General features: G+C 43.6%; 1 protein-coding gene across 1 annotated transcript in view; it reads left to right on the top strand.

Moving 5' to 3' along the window:
* Positions 1-2880: 2880 nt before the first annotated feature.
* Positions 2881-19987, top strand: part of PDZD2 (PDZ domain containing 2) — a 140063-nt gene continuing 122956 nt past the window's right edge. Inside the window, exon 1 of the mRNA XM_080638103.1 lies at positions 2881-3374. Coding sequence (XP_080494229.1) covers positions 2896-3374 — 479 coding nt within the window. The 5' untranslated portion in view covers positions 2881-2895. The remainder of the gene's footprint in view (positions 3375-19987) is intronic.

Here is a 19987-nt window from a genome sequence, read left to right as displayed (position 1 = left end):
GTATACCTTTGCAGTGACATTGTGTTGTAGTATTAACTGTACTAATCCCCTGTGCATAGTAGGAAATTTTAAGAAGGACTAAAGCAAAAATCAAACCATCATTGCCTCTTTTGGTATCATTTTTCAATAGCTTTCTCTGCATTTGAGCAACACTATACCAGACTGTATTCTTGGTATTAATACACGTTTTACATTTTTTAATCTGCTGCAAGTTTCATTGAGTTTTATGCCCTGACTTTTCTAATATTTCTGCCTGTGTGTTCACACTATTTTTTTCACTCCTGCTCAGTAACCTTTTAGTGTTCTTTCTTCTTGTCTTTGAGATAAATCAAAAGCTCATGATGCTGCCAAGTCTTCTGATCCTTCTTCTGCATCGAGATGTTATTGTATCTGTTTTAAGCACAAAATGTTGTTTCTTCAAGAAACTACAGCTCACCTTGGTTTCTTTTTCCTTTAAACTCTTCTCCATGAATTCTTACCTAGCAGGTTTACTTGAATGTAGTGAAGCCAGGCGCTTGTGTTTTGCTGTCCCCAGTCCCTTGTGTATGGAAGATTTCATCATTTCACAGGCATTCTTACATGGTTTTCCTTCCACCTGCTTACCCCCAACACATCTATCTCTGGAGGCACTTCCTTAATGATTACTTGACCTATCAGTTATGCGAGAATATTGTTCCAAAAGAATCAGGACTCTCTGTCTCCTGCTGCTTTCTTTTCCTAGCAGACCTCTCATGCCTGTATTCTCCCATTACCATTGAGTCACTTGTTACGAGGTAGCCTGATCTGTTTTATCTTCTTAGACTGTGGTTTGTTCTGCCCTACCCTGTGTTGTTTTTTGTTTGTTTTTGGTTTTTTGTTTTGTTTTTTTTTTTCCTATTTTATTATTAACTAGAGAATTTAGCAGATCTTCCTCCCTCTGTGTTCTGGACCTCAGAGCAAGTATATGCATTATCCTTAGTATACCAAGAGATGCTTCCTCTACTTTTTCTCTGCTGGTCCATATATAAACTATGCGTCTTTATGTCAGTATTCCAGATCTATGTCTTACTACAACAAGCTCCAGTCGTGCCAGTTAAATCATCACTTTTGTCTTAAATTAAATCTGATATCTTAAACAAGACCTAAGTTCTGTATCAAAAGGAATATGTTTCATTAGTTATCTAAGATACTCAGAGGATTTAATCCTATTTCCTGGTCAATCTGTGAGTGTATTATCACCCCTTCTCTTTAGATCTGTGTTTCTGTTTTTGTTCTTTCCTCTGGTTTTGTCCCCTATGTATGGTACCCTGAACCTAATTCAGACATCCCTCTCATTAAGCAGTGATGAGCTATTTCTTCCTTTCCTGAGCTGATGTCTGTCACTATTCAGCCATTGGTATAACATTACCTTGTTCTTGACGATGCTGGGGTCCTACACGAAGCATCATGCATGGCCTTGATGTGTTGTCCCTGGCCCTGCTGGAACTTTTGTAGGGTCACCCCTGTCCATCTGGATAGTACCATGCAGCCAGGGAGGTGGCAAAACAGTTTGGATCCAGCTTCTGGGTGGCAGCTTTCTGCCAGAGTGTCCCTTTATGCTTGTGCTCTTGGAGTTGTGGTTTCTTGCTACAGGCTCTTCTGCCTAACCCAAGCTTTGCATCCACATCTGCTGGAGCAGACATGCAGGCTGCAAGCTGGAAGCTGTGGCCTTCTTCCAGCTTCCTGATGCACAGATCAGTGATCAGGATCTGCTTCTAGAAAAGAACTCCCCAAAAGAAACAGGTCAATCAGACTTGACTCATGCCAGCATTTTTCTGTGTTTCATAGATCTAATGATCATAGAAAAGAACCCTTTCTCACTGTCTTGCTTGATAACCTCCAGCTCTCACTACCTTCCGGCTGCCTGTGTGCACCCCTCTCTGAATTGCAGGAAACTGGGGAATCTACCTGAACAACACTTGTCCCTTGGAACTGGGTAGCCACCTCCCTTAGATGAGTTACCTGCAGGGTAGGTTTAGTCCATTGTAAGCCACCACTGCCAATAAAAGGAGAGACCCCATTGCCTGTCCTCAGCCTTTGTGTTTGCTGCTGCCCATCCCTCCTGCAGCTTTGTGGGAAGCTAAATCAGAAAAATGCCCAGATTAAGGCTATCCCAGCCTGAAAACACTGGCATGGAGGAGGCCAGAGCTGCCTTCAGCAGTGGCATCCACCAGCTTCAGTGGCTGGTGAGACCCGTGTTGTGCTGTGCCTCTTCGGCAGTCCTTGGCATGGATTTGGTTGGAGCACCTGCTTTGCTTCGGTGCCAGGGCTGGCGCTGTGGCAGGGGCATCCTCACGGCTCATCAATTCCCTGTTTACCGGGGAGGTCAGGAGCTAATCGTGACCTTTAATTCCCTTGTTGAGAAGAGCAGCTGGTGCCCTCAAGTGGTAAAACCGTAGGAGAGCGGCTGCGGCCGTGCAAGCCCGGCTTTGGGCTCCTGTCCCGGGCAGGATAATGGGCAGAGGCTGCTGGATGCCTGCTGTGTTTCTGGCAGTTCTAACCATGCCGTTTCTTCCTTGCAGAACTAGGCAGTGTGCTGACCGTGGTGGGAAGGAGACATCGTTCTCAGCAGAGTGGAGATCCTGACAACAAGCATACCTGGACAGCCACAGACACTCCCCACCACTTCATGCATCAACCTTTCTGTGGGGGTAGCTGCACTGAGTTCACACTAAAAATCCTGCCTTGACTGTGCTTTTGGTGGCTGGAGCCCAAAAAACCATTCCTGCGAGATCTGATGGGGCTTGCTTTGAATCTGCAGCCCCACTCCAGCATGGCCTCAAGTGTTGCAGGGGGCTGCAGCAGACAGCAGAGCCAAGGTCTGGGAAGCCAATCGAGTCCAGGGCTGCTTCTGTGAGGGGATGCACAGGGACAGCGATGCCCATCACGCAGGACAACGCAGGGGTCTACCTCCCCCTCCTGTGCCAGTGGCTGCAGAACAGCCGTCGGGAGGGGGCCGAGGGCGCCGAGCAGCAGCTCTGCCGCTCAGCCGTACAGAAGCTGAGTGAGTACATCCAGCTCAACTTCTCTGTGGATGAGAGCAAACTGCAGCCAGGCAGCTGCAGCACTTCGGATACAGAGATCTGCACCATGTACTTGGCCCAGGAGATGCGGAAGAATGAAGTTCTTGGGTTGAGCTTTGGGAACATCCCTGCTCTGGGGGACTATGGGGAGAAGCGTCGAGGAGGGAAGAAGAGGAAGGGGAATAAAGGACCAGTGCTTGATGTTGGGTGCATCTGGGTGACAGACTTGAAGAAGAACAGCCCGGCTGGGAAGTGCGGGAGAGTGCATCTTAAAGATGAAATCCTGTCTTTGAACGGCCAGTTGATGGTTGGCGTGGATGTCACCGGTGCGAGGTAAGGGTGGAAGAGCAGCCACCAGTGGCTGCCTCTCACAGTGTGTGGTGCAGGTTGTGGTTGGTACTGACTGATGTCTGAGAGCAGAGGTTTTGACCTCCGCTTTCCAGTCCCGAAGAGAGCACTGGGTTCTTTCTTAAGGTCTGTAGAAAATAAGTAACAAAAGCAAATCAATAACTAGCCTACACTTGCTCTTGGACATCCACTAGAAGATTTTGAGGGGTCGTTGTGTGAAAAAATAGTACACGGTAAGCACCGGAGGGTGTCCACTGAAAGAGGAGTCTGCGTTTGGATGAAAATGTTTTTTTCAGGGAAAATGAACACAGACTCAGCAGCACTGGAAGATTTTTAGAGATGCATCTTAGTTGAGAGAGGATTTTTTGACAGCTAAATGTTGTCTCAGACTTTTTCAAAGCAAGGCGTTTTTGTGTTTTCCAGATTGGAACAGCTTCATTTTAATAAATTCTCTTTGATTTTAGTTCACTTGCTCTCTTTTGCTGTCTCCTATCCCAGAAAACTTGAAACCTTTTAGAGTTCAGATCAGAAATGAGGGTTCTTGCAATGATAGAGATTGTTTCTGCTTCTTTATTTCAGCTTCTGCATGCAGTAGAATCAGTTATTGGACCAGCTTGTGGGCTGAGAGACTTGCTCATGTTTCCCTTTGCAAAGGCCTTTCTTTGCTAAACATGGGAATGCAAGTGTTCATTCATACCCAAGATTGCAATGTGTGGGAGGGCACGAAATCCTCTCTCTCTTGCCAGAGGGGATTCATCTTGGGGATGGACAGTTTTGGAAGCAAAGTGCTAGCAAAGTGGCCATTCTTTAAAAGGAGAATCTGTTGATCTGCAACCTGGGTAATCCAGCATGTTTTATGGGCCTTTGGAGTAACATGACATTTCAGACTAGCTGAGAAAGTGCTCAAGTGAGTGAGATTTGCAACAGGAGCAAATAACAAGCTTTAACTGAAATAAGCTGCATACTGAAAAGAAAAATTAAAAGAAGAGTTGAATCTTCACAGGTTCATCCAGTGGGAGTATAGCATTGATGGTAAGACTCAATGGTTATTTGTCTGCTGCTTTAGTTGTTGGGTTTGTAAAGCCTCAATGACCTTGGGGTGTAACAGTTGCAAGTTATAATCTTGCCAAGTGCATGGCCTTTGCTCCCAACAGGCAGTGAATGCAGCAATGACTTGGGGTGACCATCACTCCCAATTCTGCCAATAGGCAGAGTAAAAGCAGTGACCACTTGATCTGTGGGTGCTGGGCAGGTCAACCTGGCTGTGGTTTTGCGAGTGTGATAACATCCCTCTGTAATTTCAAGCCTGTAATACAGTGAGTGTATAAATATTGTGGCAGTATCAGTCAGTGGTACCCCCAAGTCTGAGAGTTTTTTTGGCAAAAAGCAGTTAGTTTGCTGTTTCCCCTTTGCCAGATGTGATTGTTCCTAAAATCCAAGGGAATTGCTTGCAGTGGCCAGCAGTGTTGTCTTATTATTAATGCAAAATGAAAGATAATACCCAATAGAGTCCAAAACGTTTAGATATCTTCTCTTTTTATCCTCCCTTAAAGGCTTCATTTTGGGCTTGTTCTTTTTAGAAAGCTCTGTTATTAGACCAGCAAGCTGTAATGGCTGCTAATGAGAACCAAATGCTGCATTTTCCTTAGTTGAGAGGGTTTTTTTGGCCATTATGAAGGCAGAGTTTTGGTGGTGCGGGCCAGTGTTGTTGTTTGTAAGATCCTGGTTTAGAATATTCTACATCTAATTTAGGCCAAAATTTAAGACATCTCTTAGTCAAAACCTGATCTATTTTCAGCATCCTAAGCATCCTTGCCTTACTAACTGCTGGCTGACAAGGTTGATGTTGAGTTTGGGACCTTGAGGATGCTCTCAGTTTGGAATGCCTGGTGTTGCCTCTCAGGGAACTGATTGGTAGCTCCAGCCCCATGTTATAGAATCATAGAATCATGGAATAGTTAGGGTTGGAAAGGACCTTAAAATCATCTAGTTCCAACACCCCTGCCAGGGGCAGGGACACCCCACACTAAACCATGCCACCCAAGTCTCTGTCCAACCTGGCCTTGAACATCGCCAGGGATGGAGCATTCACAACTTCCCTGGGCAACCCATTCCAGTGCCTCACCACCCTTACAGTAAAGAACTTGTTTGTCCTGGGTTCAGCAGTAGCAGTCATTTTTCCTCCTTCTTAGTAGCTGTTGCAGCACTGTGTTTTTGACTTTCGGCCTGGGAACAGAGCTCATAACAGCGATGTTTAGACTGACCAAGGACTTTGTGAGTCTCATGCTCTGCCAGGGAGGAGGAGAAGCTGGGAGGAAGCAGGGACAGGACACCTGACCCAAACTAGCCAAAGAGGTATTCCATACCACAGCACGTCATGCCCGGGATGTAGAACTGAGAGTTCCCGGGAGGGCTGGATCACTGCGGGGTGGGGGCGAGGTACCAGTTGGTGAGCGGTTGTATTCTCTTCCTTGTTATTTCCTTTATCATTATTACTATTAGTGGTAGCAGTAGTGATTTGTGTTATACCTTAGTTACTAAACTGTTCTTATCTCAACCCGTGGGAGTTGCATTCTTTTGATTCTCCTCCCTCTCCCTCCAGAAGCGGAGGGAAGAATGGTGGGGGGGGGGGAAGTAGACTGCGTGGTTCTGATTTACGGCCTGGGCTTAAACCACGACAGTTCTTCCTTATATCCAGTCTAAACTTCCCCTGTTTAAGTTTTAAACCATTACCCCTCGTCCTATCACTACAGTACAGACCAGTCAGTCTCACCTCTGTGCCTGGCAAAATCTTGGAGCAGATTCTCCTGGAAGGCATGCTAAGGCACATGAAAAACAGCAAAGTGCTTGGTGACAGCCAGCATGGCTTCACTAAGGGGAAATCCTGCCTGACCAATCTGATGGCCTCCTATGATGGGGCTACGGAACTGATGAACAGGGTTAGAGAGGTTGAGCAGAGCCTTGGGTGGCATGGTTTAGTGTGAGGTGTCCCTGCCCATGGCAGGGGGTTGGAACTAGATGATCTTAAGGTCCTTTCCAACCCTAACTATTCTATGATTCTAGTGAATAGTCCCTCCCCAGCATCCTTATAAGCCCCCTTCAGATACTGGAAGGCTGCTATGAGATCTCCACGCAGCCTTCTCTTCTCCAGGCTGAACAGCCCCAACTTTCTCAACCTATCTTCGTATTACCACATTGTTCATCTGATCTGCTTCAGCATGCTTAGAGAGTCCTTCAGTAGGTTTCTTCATGGGGTGCTCAGAAGGGATACAATTCTGTCTAGGTTTATAATAGGCTGAAAAGCAACATCAGCTTGCCTTCTGGGAAGACTGTTTCAAAGAAGCAGCTTTCCTAGGGTATTTCCATATTGTTGCAAAGGTGGCAATAGCAGAGCCCTTTTCCCTTGGCTCTTCAAGGCATTGGGGCAGGACAGCACACTGAATAGTAGCCCTGGCTTAATTTATGTCTGCCTAATTATTATCTGTCTGGCTGTGAAACAATTCCAGGTCCACGAAGGGGTGTGCGTGCTGTGATTTGCAGTGTGATGTACTTAATATAGCCTGCACATGGTCATTGAAATTAGCTCCTGTAGCATCAAGCTGGATTAGGCAAGTAAAATCACTGCTTACATGTTTATTTCTCATCTGCCAAGTGTACCAGGGCAGCTCCATCTTGCCTGGTGAATGTATTGTCTACACTGGGGCTTTAGGGAGTCTCCTGATTTATCTCCATAACAGTGGGGAATTTGGCATGGGGGTCTCATTCCCTCTGTCACAACCCTGCGACAGTGTTGACAGAAGTGTGCTTACATAACCTGGGCTTCACTTCACCTCACCTCCAGCTCCATCCCACAGCACAAACCCTCCCTGTTCCAAGAGGCTAAGCCAATACACCAGACAATGGGAGAAGAGGGGTAGGGGCACATGATCCCTTCTGCTGGCTGTACTATGGATATGGCCAGCAGAAGCAGCTAGCTGGAACCATAACAGTTTGGGCACCCCTGGGCAGATTGTGCTCTTTCGGCACCTACCTGGTGCAGGTCCTCAGGTCATGGGGCGGTGATGGGGTCAGACACAGCACACAAGAGCAGCACGCCGCATCTTGGAGGAGCCATCTGTGGGTATCACTCATCTCTCTCTCCTTGCTAGGGAAGCAGAATCTGACTTCTTTAGAGAAAAGTTACTTCTTTAACTTCCACCTGATTGCCATGTTAACAGCAGAGACAGGCTGATTATTGCTGAGCTGGTTTCTTTTTCTTCTTTCTTTTCATTTAGAGAAACATTATGAAGTAATATAATCATCAAAGCTTTTTGCTTAACAGAGTATTATTACATTAGAGAGGAATGATGTGGGTGGTGGCAATTTTGGTGATGTTAGTGACTGAAGGAAAATTATCGCTCTCTTCAGAGTCAGCAAATCGTGTGTGTCTATCAAACAATTGCAGGGAAATGAGCTGTATTGGAGTACTGAATAAAGGTTAGTCACAACTCTGCATGTTTATTTATCTTCTGTCTATAAAACTGTATCTCAAAAACACATGGGTTATGTTCCCCCAGACAACAACTTCCTATGTATTTTGGAACTATTCCTCTCATTTTGGTCTATTACTCATTTACTGGAGGGGAGGCTGTTAGTATTCCTGCAGATGACAAATGAATCCTTCATTTCTTGAGCATGACTGAATGGGGCTTCATTGAGCAAGTCCTGGGAGGATAGCAAAAGAATTATTTTGTCATGAATATCGTTCTGTTTGAAATATTTGATTACAAATTTCATCGAGCTTAGCTGCAGTGCTGGGATGCAGATACCATGTACATCTAATCTTTAAAATCAATGCTGAATAGATTTCCAAATTCAAACTGTTCTTGAAGAAAGCAGAGTAAGATACATTACAAGTGATGACAGTGTGGTATAAACACAAGATATTATTAAAATTTTGTCTTTGAGGAAACCCAACCACTGCTTCAAAATACCGTGTTCCTCATCACCAGAAATTACCAACATCGCCATGTGTGGGAATACAGTCTGGCTGGCTGCTTCTTAACCTACAACCTGGTGTTGCTTCCAGAAAACAGAAGTGTTTCAACAGCCATACCTTTGCACAGCATTTTCTTAGTCTCTCCTCTTTAGCCTGTGTCCTGTGGGAGCTGCTAGGACTCCTCCCCAGCACAAGATATGGCATGCCAAATGTTAGGGAAATTAGTTTATTTTCAGAAACTCTGAGAAAGACCTTCAGAAATCAGATGTGCAGTTGTGAGTGAACTTCAGGTGCCACTACTGAAGGTGAAGCTTTGACCTTACTTTTTGAAATTGGGGTTTCCAGCAAAGCCAGGATCTTTCCTGGGTACTTGCTGCTACTGCATGTCACATCTACATGCTCCAGTATAGTTGGAAGTATGAAGGTAATGTCCTGGTTTTCCTAACAGGCCAATCCTATTTGTATTTGTGTGATACATAGACATTCTAAACACAGACCTGCTTCTCTCTAAGTGCTAGTAGCTGATTACAGAGCACAATACTGAACATGTAACCAAATTACAGGTCTCAAGATGTGCAAAGCACTTCGTGCTGCTTGGCTGTCGCGGTCAATAACAATCCTGGGCTCAGCTGGATGAAATCTTAAGTCTCTGTATCAAAACAGTCCTTGCTGGAGCTGGAAAGCCAATATGCAGTGCCTGGCTGTATTCAAAGCCAATTTCTACTCTGAACCATGGTGGTCTTCAGGGGAGTGCTCTTCTTCTTTGCCCCCTTGTTGGGAGCACTGCATGCAAGTTGATTCAGAGCGGTATGTCTGCTGAGGGGATGGGAATGGAGAACCCATGCTGTGTCTGTGAGTAGAGCTGCTAAAAAATCTGACAATGTGGTTTGAAGACAGATGTTTCAGAAGAGCACACCTTTCAAGGCACCTTTTATTGAACTCCCCCTTCCTCAGAAGTTTGAACTGAATGATTTTTTATCATAAGCTGCTTTGCTCCGCAATGGAAAGCTTCTTGATGGGAAAACCCCCTCCCCAAAATCTGGTCACTCTTTGATATCCAAGTGAAATGCTTCAATTCTGCATTTTCCGTGGGGCGCTGCTCCCTGCCACGCTGTGGTGAGACACTGGCACTGCAGGAGGTTGGCTGTCTTCACCTTGGCCACTTTGTCCTTGCGCTGGTGGCCACCGTTATCTCTGGAGCATCCGTACAACTCAGCAGTGTATCCAAAGCGCTTCCAGGTGCTTCAGCTGGTGTGTGGGGTTTGCACACTGTGGGGGCGGGGAGCACAGGGTGTGCCCTCTTCTTCTCATCAGCTGGGGCCCTCAGTTTTGGTAACAAATCCATTCTTTACACTAAAGTTGGTGTTAGGGTGTATAAATGCCTGTGTTATGGTGCAAGGGGAGGTTTTCAGGTTTCTGTGCCTGTGATGGGCTCCTGTAACCCCAGAAGTTATTGTGGATTTGTTTTCCACTTGGCAAAACAATCTCCTTCATACATCCTTTTTCATAGTGAAAAATCACCCCAAGAAAACTACCCCTGGTCATTACAGAAAGCTTAGTTTCACCACACTCCCACCTCCTGGGCATGTCAGGTTGCGTGGATTGATTGCTCTGTTTTACTGTGTTTCCTCACCTCCTTCCTAAAGCAAAAGTGCTGCCAACACAAAGTGCTGCTCAGTATAAGCAGCTGCTTTGCATGGTGTTAGTAGGGCCTTTTCTTGCTTATGTTCATAAGAAAATATTTTTATTTTAATAGGAAAACAAATGGAAATGTATCCTGGCCCTTTGCCCTTGGCCAAGGGGCAAACATTTCTGTGGAAGCTCCTTGTTAAAATATTAACAGCACTGACTACACAGAGGAAAACAAACACAGTGGTCCTGGGGGCTGCAGCCTCCAAATACAATCTCAGGGAGTAGATTTTTCGTAACTGACCTAAAAAATACTCCTAAACTATTGTGGAGTTGAATTTGTTTCCTTTTTTATATCACATTACCACCCATCATGCTGCTAAGTGATGGATCAGGGCACAGAGGCTAAGACCTGGAGCTTGTTACCACAGGCATGGATGAGAAGCGTATGCTGACATGCCCTCTGAGCTGGCTGCTGAGTGAGTTCTGAGGATGGAAAATGAGCAGCACGTAGGGACTGTGGCTGAGGGTTTTCTCCAGTTGAGCTGCTGTGGTGGGGAGACAGTGAATGTGTGCGCAACCTGTGCAAAATGAGAGGAAGCCTATAGATGTCTGACATTTCTCAAACACAGCCCAAGTGTCTCACTGTGCTCCTGCAGTCTCATACGCTGGAGAATGGAGTCCCCTCTGAGTCACAGCTGCTGTATTTTATGCTGATAGTGGATATTAATTCCCCCCCCTTAAAATATAACAGGACTAAGACAGTGGAAAACAGATGTTTTCTGCTTTTATGTCTTCAGGAAAGGTATGGGCAGACTTGGCCACACGTGTTGAGGAATAAATTGCTCTGAAGAAATGAGCTTTATCCCAAATCCTCTCTCAAGAGCCAAAGACTTAAACAGAAGGTCACTAATCCCCAGACTCAGCAGAGATCATTTAGCTTGTTTGTTCTCTTTGCTTTATTAGTCTGAGCATGGTTCACTCGGTTTCCCCTCCACACCCTGCGGTTCCTGCCTTTCCTCTCAACTTCCCTGTGCTGAGTCCAACCTGTGTGGAGGCAAAATGTGTTCCCTTGTAGTGATGGTCATTTGCAGCATCCCACTACTGCTACAACTGCCTCTTCAACAGGGTTTCCAAGCCTCTCATGCTCCTCAAATTTGCATCTTATTTATCTTTATCCAAAACCCATAAAAGATGGTGGAAAGACTCCCTCTGATTTAAATGGCTCATATCCTGTGTGTGTTTGCATATTGGTCCCAAAATTTTGGGAGCAATATGCTTATCGTTGGTTTTTACACAGTTGTAACTCAACAGCAGAGCTGGCCTCTCTTGTTAGAAAGCATGTTACCCAGAGGACATACATGTATAATTAAGCAACATCCCCAGGATCATCTGCAGCAAATGCTCTCCAGCCCTGGCTCTGCACGCTTTCTTTTCAGAGGGATTGCATCAGGCTTGAAAAGACTTGGACAGAGATTGGTGGTGTTGCCTTAGAAGGCACAAAAGCTTCAGAGGTTAGAGAGTGGGTTGTCCTGAATTTTTTTGTGTGCTTTTGTTTTATTCCATTAAGCTGTGAAAGTTCTGCTTAGAAGGCTGTAACTTGTGGCCAAATGTATGGCTGTGCATCTCCATTTAATTTGCTGTTCTGACCGTGCTGTAATTACAAGAAGCCCACTGTTTGGGAGGGAGCTCTGCCCTCCTCATTCGTATAGTGTGGGAACAGCTTGGTTTGGTGAATCAGTCTCGTGCTTCATCATTTATCCCTGATGCCAAAGTGGCAGCAAGAGACCTTTTCCATCATGAGTGGGATTTTCAGCTTTGCATGAAGCAAGCATCCCATGCTCTCAGGTCATCTGGAAGCACTGTCAGGATGCAGCAGAACTTAATTAAATGGCAAACTGCTGGAATGTGCAAAATAGGGTCACTTTTTTCCACCTCCCAGCCAAGGAACAGGTAGGCCTTCAGCCACAGCAGCAGTTATTTTCACAGCCTCTCCAGCAGTGCATTTGCTAACACAGAACAGTGCTTTAGGCATCAATATTTAAAAATAGAGATGTTCGAAAAAACAAGCAAGGAACATTTTGTGCCCATTACTATTGCTCTTTCTGTAATGCTTGTGCCCTTACATACCAATTTGCAATGTGCAGTCACTCATAATGTCTCTTCTAATCTGTAAATGTGAATTTCTCCTCATATTCTGGGAGTCCAAAATTTTGCACAAAGCAGGGTGTGGGCTAAAGACTGATTTCCGTGAGATGGGAGCACCAAGCTGCAGGAGGAAGAGGAGGTAACTGGATCCAGGTTACTGGGTTACAGCGGGATACATGGCAGGTTGTCCTTTCTCACTCATACTGACCAATGTTCCATGAGTCCTGGAAAGGCACAGCTTCTCCAGTCTTCACTGAAATGTCTTTTTCTCATAGCTTTGGGCTAAGCAAGCAGTGTTCCCGTTCTCAGAAGGGTTTCCTGGCTACTCTGCAAGGAAGTGGCGATCATACCTTCTTGCCAGCCTCATGTAGGTTTGTGTGTGATGGTTGCTGTCCTGGAAGATGCACTGGGACTGAGCTATGATACTCCAGAGCTAAAAGCATTAACGGTGGTGGCAGCTTAAAACCCACTTATCTCCTGTCACTGGAAATCAGGCCTGACTTGGAAAGTACAGGAGCGGGGAGGATTGAAAGAGGATGAACAGGAGACAGTTCCAGAGGCAGAGACTGTGCTTGACATCAGCCTCAGAGAAATGGCTTGTCAGCATGTACCTGCTATCTACAGACATAAGTGAGAGGATAAATATAAGAAACGTAGGTGTGATCAGCAGAGAGGCAGGTACATAACTCCAGAGCTGCTGCAAGCGGATGGCTGTGGGGCCTGGCTTTTCTTTCCTGTGGAAAACTCATTGCTTTTCTTATCTGATGTGACACTTCCCTCCAGCTCCAAGCAGTATCACATGCTCCTTGAAACTTATTTTTCTGTCTCCTTTTTATCAGATACAGGTTAGGACAGGAAGGGCTTATGTATCAATCGCAGGCTCTGCAGCATCACTCTCTGCTCTTACTGCTTCCTCTGTATAAAATGTATGACATTCAGCAAGATCATTTGCACCTCCAAAGGTAAATGCTTTTAACAGACTGGTACCAGTAAAAAGATAAGTTGGCAGGTGCTGCCAGAAGGTTTGGGGCAGTTCAAAAAGACTTGTACCTACAGAGACAGGATGAGAGTAGGCAAATGTGATTATTAGAAGCAAACTTCACCCTAGAGCATCCAATACTCAAGAAGCCCAGCCAGACTCAAGGCTCCTTAACAAGACTCTGAGAAACTGGAGGTATGTTGAAAATGGATTCAGGCTTTTTCAAAACGCAGCAGCATTGCTGAAATGTGACTGAAGGAGATTATTGTTTAAAGAGATGTCAAGGTCTGTTTTTTCTCTTCTCCATAGTAGGTATTATAGATAACAGGATGATCTTCTAAAAAAATAAAAGAAATAGCAAACCAAATAATTGATTAATAGAGCAACCATTTTGACTGTGTTTTCCTATTCTGTTACTTGATCATTGGAATGGGTTCAGGGTAGCACAGTAACTATTCAATGAAACAGTCTGTGGTGTCCTCCTTCTCATAGTCATACACATTGACCAGTAGCTCCTTGTGCCCTGACAACTGAAAAATTACTAAGTACTTACGAATTTTTCATAGCCTGGGCTATTTTTGTTCTGGTAGTGAAGAGAAAAACATGGACATGTGATAAACAATAACATGAACACAGAGCCCACATGAGGATGATGGGTTAGAGGTTGGGGAATTGCTTGTTGAAAACTCATGGCCAATGAATGGAGCCAAACTTGTCTGTGATGTTCTCACTGAAAATAACATGTGAATTGTTCTGCTGAGGACGACATTTCAGATTTTCATCTGTAGATACGTTCTACTAAACCACAGATTTTTCTCAGTTTCCTCTAGAGGGCAATGTCATATAAATATTTTAAGCAATTTTTGGGTTACCTCAGCCTGGAATTTAGCCTACCTTACCTAAGAACTCATAAGATGGCAATGAAAACTGTTTCTTTTCATGCTTTTTAGGATGTCTATATATGCAGTATAATTACTCTAAATGTTTCTTGGGCTTGTTCAGTGCAGTAGCTAATCCCTTTAAGGAGTACAGAAATACGTTGTGCATTTGGGGCAGATTTGCCTATGCTGGAATGCAGAGAGGGAACTGCTTATGAAGACTTGACTCTCTTTTGTTCCTGTGCATTTTCAAGGACTTTCAGCTGCTACACCTTATTTAAAACTACTGTAAAAGAGATTATAATCCAGTCTCTTGAGAATGAAGTTACCAGTTGCTGTAGTTTATGTTGGTAGCTGGAACTTCAGTGGAGAGGATAAATCTAAATACCAAGACTAAGTGGTCCTCAGGACTTACGAAACAAGGGGTTTGTGTTACTACTTATTTCCCTAAGAAATTAGTTATTCCCAAATTCATTAACTGTGTTGCTTGTTAGTAACAGCCCAATTTTCAAATTAATTGTCCACATAAACAGCTGCTAAAATTAGTAGGAATCAAAGGTGGCCACTCTGGACTTTAATAACTGAATTTAAGGGATATTGTCTCCTATTTTCAGTTACTTTAGTGTAAAAAATGGCAAATATGAATAAAGACTGTTTTGTTTTCCTTAAAGCTCAGCTGTATAATTTGAAACACTTCGACATGGGCACAAACTTCTTTTTTGTTGTCTCTGTCATTATCTCCCACCCTTCCCCCAGACTAATACTACTAAGAGGGAAATTTGCTCTTCACTTCCCAACATAAAAATGGCTTTAGGGAAATCCTTTTAGAATTAGTCTCCTTTCCCCTCCGCATGGTGACTAGTCCTCTGGAGCATCACCATAATGGCCTTATTGGATTAACTTGCAAATCCCATATGTTTACTGAATTTGTGGGCTAACTTTCTTTGCAAAATAGCTCTTCCAAAAAAGTAATGGGCAATCTGCAGTTGCCAAGTTCTCTAAATGAACAAACCTGTTTGTTTGTTTTTCCCCAAACAGGAAAAGCAATTAATTCAAGTAAAACACTTATTCCCAAAAGCACTCTATCTGAAAACAAGGGCCTGTGAATAAAAAGGGCGATAGTTGCATTGGCTTCAAAGCCAGCAGGCATTAGGTAGCAAAGCACGATTTGCCCTCCACTTTGAGTAATGGGAGCTCTCAGCAAAATCTGAGGACACAGCTCTTCTGCAGCCTTTACAAGTTAAGTAGGTGAGAACTGCTTTTTAATTACTTCTGCTGGCCAGGCAAGACTTTCTCTTAAACCAAGTCTTAACAGAAATATGGTAAGGAGTCTGTAAATTATAAGTTGCTGGGAAAATTTTTTAGAGACATTAGTGGCAACTAAATATTCTTAATTCATTTCTCATGCTGCATGAATCTGATGAATAGCTTTGGGTTTGAACTGTATATTCATCACCACTTTGGTTTAATGCTTGTGTTTGGATCTCCCTAGCTCTAAGGTTTCTGAAAGCTAAATGCAGGGGATTATTCTTTGTCTTTGGCTGAAGGAGCTATTTTTGGGGCTGTAGGTGTGCAGTCAGGTTGATTCACCCTGAGCCGGGAGCTCCACTCATGGGAAGCCCTGGGAATGTCATGCTTGCATTGCTGCAGGTACTATAAGAACCACCAGTAGTTCATGACTTTGTCTTCTCCTGCTGACTCTTTGCCTTCCTGGCTTGCACAGAAAAACAAAGCTGTGCCTGAGGTCTCTGACAATACCATAACACTGGAGGCTGTGGTGGAATCTCTTCCCATTTGTCTCCATGGAAATGGGGAAACTCTGCCTTCCAGATTTCCTCTGGCCACTCTGACCCAGCAGTACACAGAACTGTCTTCCCTCTGATCTGTTTTTTGATCATTGCCTGCATTTGCGAAGTAAGTGGCATATATAGAGAGCAGAAAATTATTTAGTAAACTAGTGAATTTAATCAGGATGAACTATGTGGTTAAAATAAATTGGGTTCCAATAATTCACCCGTTAAGTTGTGGAGAAAGAAATAATAACTGCTTAAAAAAGTGTACGGATGCCAAATGGATCAGAAGTTAATGGCTGGTGTGTGGAATTCAAAGTCAACAAGGGTTTACTGCAGGGCTCTGCCTTTAAATGGACTGTGTTTTAAATAGTGTATGAGAAAGGCAGAATCTCAGTGCTTTATTAGAATTATTTGGTGACTCAGATGCTTTCTGTGATGACCCAAGAATCAAATTATAAACTGTGGAAATGAGGTTAAGGGGCATCATCATTAAAAAAAAAAAATCATCCAAGTTAGTTAGTGGAGAAGTAAATGTCAGTCTTGAGAGAGGTGAATTTCAGAAGAGCTTAAAAAACAAAAGAGGTAAAAGACAAGAGGGTATTAAAAAAATAGGATAGAAGGACTTAGAAATTTATTAATTCTGGCTGGCTGAATAATAATCAAAAGTATTTTGTCTTAATACGTAATTAAATTAGATATCATTATCTGTTAAAACAGTTCAGCTAGATCTCATAACCAAGGAAACCAATCCTGAGTCCCGGTGTCAGGTCCCATACTCCCTGAGGTTTTCCCAGCCTCAGGGATATTCTCTCATTTAATGATAATATCAATAATAGTATTACAAAATATGAGGAGACACATTCTTTTTTTTATAATCTTTAACATGCAGAGAGGCTCACTTGGGAGCCACTGGCTGTGTACTACATTGGGGGAGTCATGCATGACTTGGTGAAGCCAAGTCCTTTAGATTAGAAAATGGCATATTACCTTGCTATATACCAGGTCATAAGCTGGTGTAAGAATCCAGCACGAACCAAATGTAAAGAATTAGTTTAAATTCCATGTAAAGTTTTGCCTCAATGTATTAGCAGCATTTGCTACTTGCTTATAGTCCATGTTGCTTTCTGCAGCAAGCCTGTACTGGTTGACTGCTTTATCTTTCGTTTCTCTTCTGCATGCTTCTACTTTAAATCATTTACTTGTTAGTTATGTTTGCATAAACTGTAGATGACTTAGAGCTATGTATCTAACTCCTGTCAGGGTCTTACAGCCTAATGGATAGCACGTGTGGACTTTCGTGTTGGGTCCTGGTCAAGCCTTTTTCCCCAGTGTGAACAAGTCATGGCACTGGTGACAGGGAGGTGATGACAGCAGCTTGCTTTCTGCAGGTGCTTGAGCTCCCAAGGGAAAAAGCACTTTATTAAATGTTGGGCTTTACTGCAGAGCATTTCTTTCCAGGTACCTGCCTGTCTGGTGGAAGGTTATAAAGTCAGAGCAGCTTCATAAAGGCTAAAATTCTTTGAAATACCTGTTTCTGCAGAAGTGTATTTGAGCAATACAAATAAGCCCTAGCTTATGAGATACCTTCCTGGTTATGAATTTAGCCATTATTCAGCCGTCCTGAGTGCCTCCAAGAGGCATCAGTGTAAACAAGTGAGATTTACTTACCTGTAGGGTTTTGCTGGAATAATGACAGAATGGAAAAACTGAATTCTATTTTTCCGAGTTCTTGAAGCCAAAACACTGTCCTTTTCTGTGCCTAGTACAGGCTTTGAGAAAAAAAACACCCCAAAACACAACCTTGTTTTTGTTGTGGTGCTCCAGCCAACACACAGATGAAGTTTTGACTTCCAGATATGGTCTCTGAGATTTGTTGTGAAGTGAGGAGGTCCAAAGCCAAGCCTGCTGGAGCTGCCAATATTCTGGTTGGAGTACTCACTCCAGTTTATAAAACTTTGCATATTATACCTTCACTGGGTTATCTTTTAGAGCAAAAATCTAGCAAGGCAGCTCTGGATGTGGGATGTGCGTTTACTGAGGTAAAAGGAGCCACTTTGGGGCTCTGTTGGGGAAAATGTGATGAAATGATTTCCTGTTCAAGGCAACTCTTCTTTGGTGAGAATTTTCTTGCAAGTATAAACAGACTCCTTAGTAAGCAATTGAGCTGAGGAAGAACCAGTATCAAGATACGCACATGAGAAAAACAGGATTAAATATAACCATGTAATTCATCTCATGGCTGCATGGCCACTTACTGGGAACAGCCTGGTGATAGAATCATAGAACAGTTAGGCTTGGAAAGAATCTTAAGATGATTTAGTTCCAACCCCCCTGCCATGGGCAGGGACACCTCACACTAAACCATGTCACCCAAAGCTCTTAAACACCACCAGGGATGGAGCATTCACAGCTTCCTTGGGCAACCCATTCCAGTGCCTCACCACCCTCACAGTAAAGAACTTCCTCCTTATATCCAATCTAAACTTCTCCTGTTTAAGTTTTAACCTGTTACCCCTTGTCCTATCAGTACAGTCCCTAATGAAGAGTCCCTCCCCAGTGATGGGATCCTCACCCTTCCCCAACCCAAAACCATAACCCTCTCTCATGCTCACTTCAACATGTACCCATTGTTTTATGGTCCCCAGTTTGGCAGTCAGGGAGCCCATAGAAGACATGCAGGAGTGGTGTGGGAGTTTCAGGCATGGACACAGGGAGGAGGTTTATGTTGCTGTTCATGTTGTTCAGGGACTTCTGTTTCTGGCATTCCCCAGGCTCTTCTTCTGAGGACTAACTTCATGCAGGGAATGGGACAAAAGAAGTGAATGTGAGGTGAGGCTGAAGGTTTCCCTCTTGGCCACATTTTGCCACCTGCTCTTTTAGCAACATTCATCAAAGTAGCCTGAAAATTGTGTCCTAGGGAAGTAGCTTGACTGAATATTTAAATTTTAAACCTACTGTTGCTTTTTTTTTTTTTTTTCAGCTGCAAATTGTAACTTTTAACCTTTAGCTTGTGACAATTGATCAAAATGTTCCTGTGTAGTCACTCAGACCTGATTTTTTATTTTTTCCTTTCAATTGATGGTAAAATCTCCTCCTGACTTGGGAGGAAGGCTTGTGACCTTACCAAATGAAAACCTGAAACCACAGAACATCATTTTTTGCTCATAGTACCCCTTCTCTTTGGGTACGATCAAAAAGCAAATTATTTTTCACCCCTTATTATAAAATGACTTCACTTTTTTCCCTAGATATTTTACATAATCGCTGAGGGGGAAGGAGGCGAACCCTAAATATTAGCGGATAGAGGAGTAGTTCCTGATTTCCACATGTAAGCATTACGCCAGGGTAATGATTAACTAAAGAAGTAATTCTTAGCTTATGACCATGTAAAAGAAGGATTGGACCTGCAGGATGTGTTCTCAAATGTGGTCATCTGTGCCAGATAGGTCCATGAGAAATCATCACGGCTCCAAAATATAACACAAAGCTAAGGACTCACTTGTTTACACTGATGCCTCTTGGAGACACTTGGGAAGGCTGGATAATGGCTACATAAATAAATAAATCTCTGATCCAACAAGACATGGGGATATCCTAGTGAAAAATCCAAAATGGATGAGAAATCCCAGAAAGATCCTGCTCATGTTGCCCATAAGAATGATGCCTGAGATCTGCAATCAGTAGCAAATGCTACTACTGATACATGGTGTGGAGCCTATAACAAAGTCACGCTGGACCCATTCAGCCCAAACAAGAAGTCTTGCAGATTAAATTTGTATTAGCTGTAGTCTGTAGATTGCTTTAGCAAGCAAAATTGAGCCTGGGTGTTAAGAAGATCTGGATCAAGAAATCCAAATTAGGTTTCCTCCTTAAAGAGAAATGAACACGTGTTGGCACTGGTTTTCATACCGGCTTTAGAAAGAAAATATTTGGAAACAGATGAAGTATGTTTCTGTATATTAAATCCAGTCTGTGAAATAAAACTACTCTCTCTGACTGTACAGAATGGTCAGAAGACTCCTGGAACAAAATCCTCCCTAAATCTTAAGTATGTTTCAAGGAAGACTCTTGAAACATTAATAAGTGGTGAGCGGATGGCACGTTCCACCACGTGCTGGGAAGTACGCACTGATAAAACGCAGGACGGTTGGTGGTGTTTAAAAAGCAAACAAGATCTGGGCTTCCACTTTGAA

The sequence above is a fragment of the Psittacula echo genome (assembly GCF_963264785.1).
Source record: "Psittacula echo genome assembly, chromosome: Z".
NCBI classification, from domain to species: domain Eukaryota; kingdom Metazoa; phylum Chordata; class Aves; order Psittaciformes; family Psittacidae; genus Psittacula; species Psittacula echo.
The sequence above is the reverse complement of the archived record's forward strand: the minus strand, read 5'-3'. Positions and strand labels throughout refer to the sequence as shown.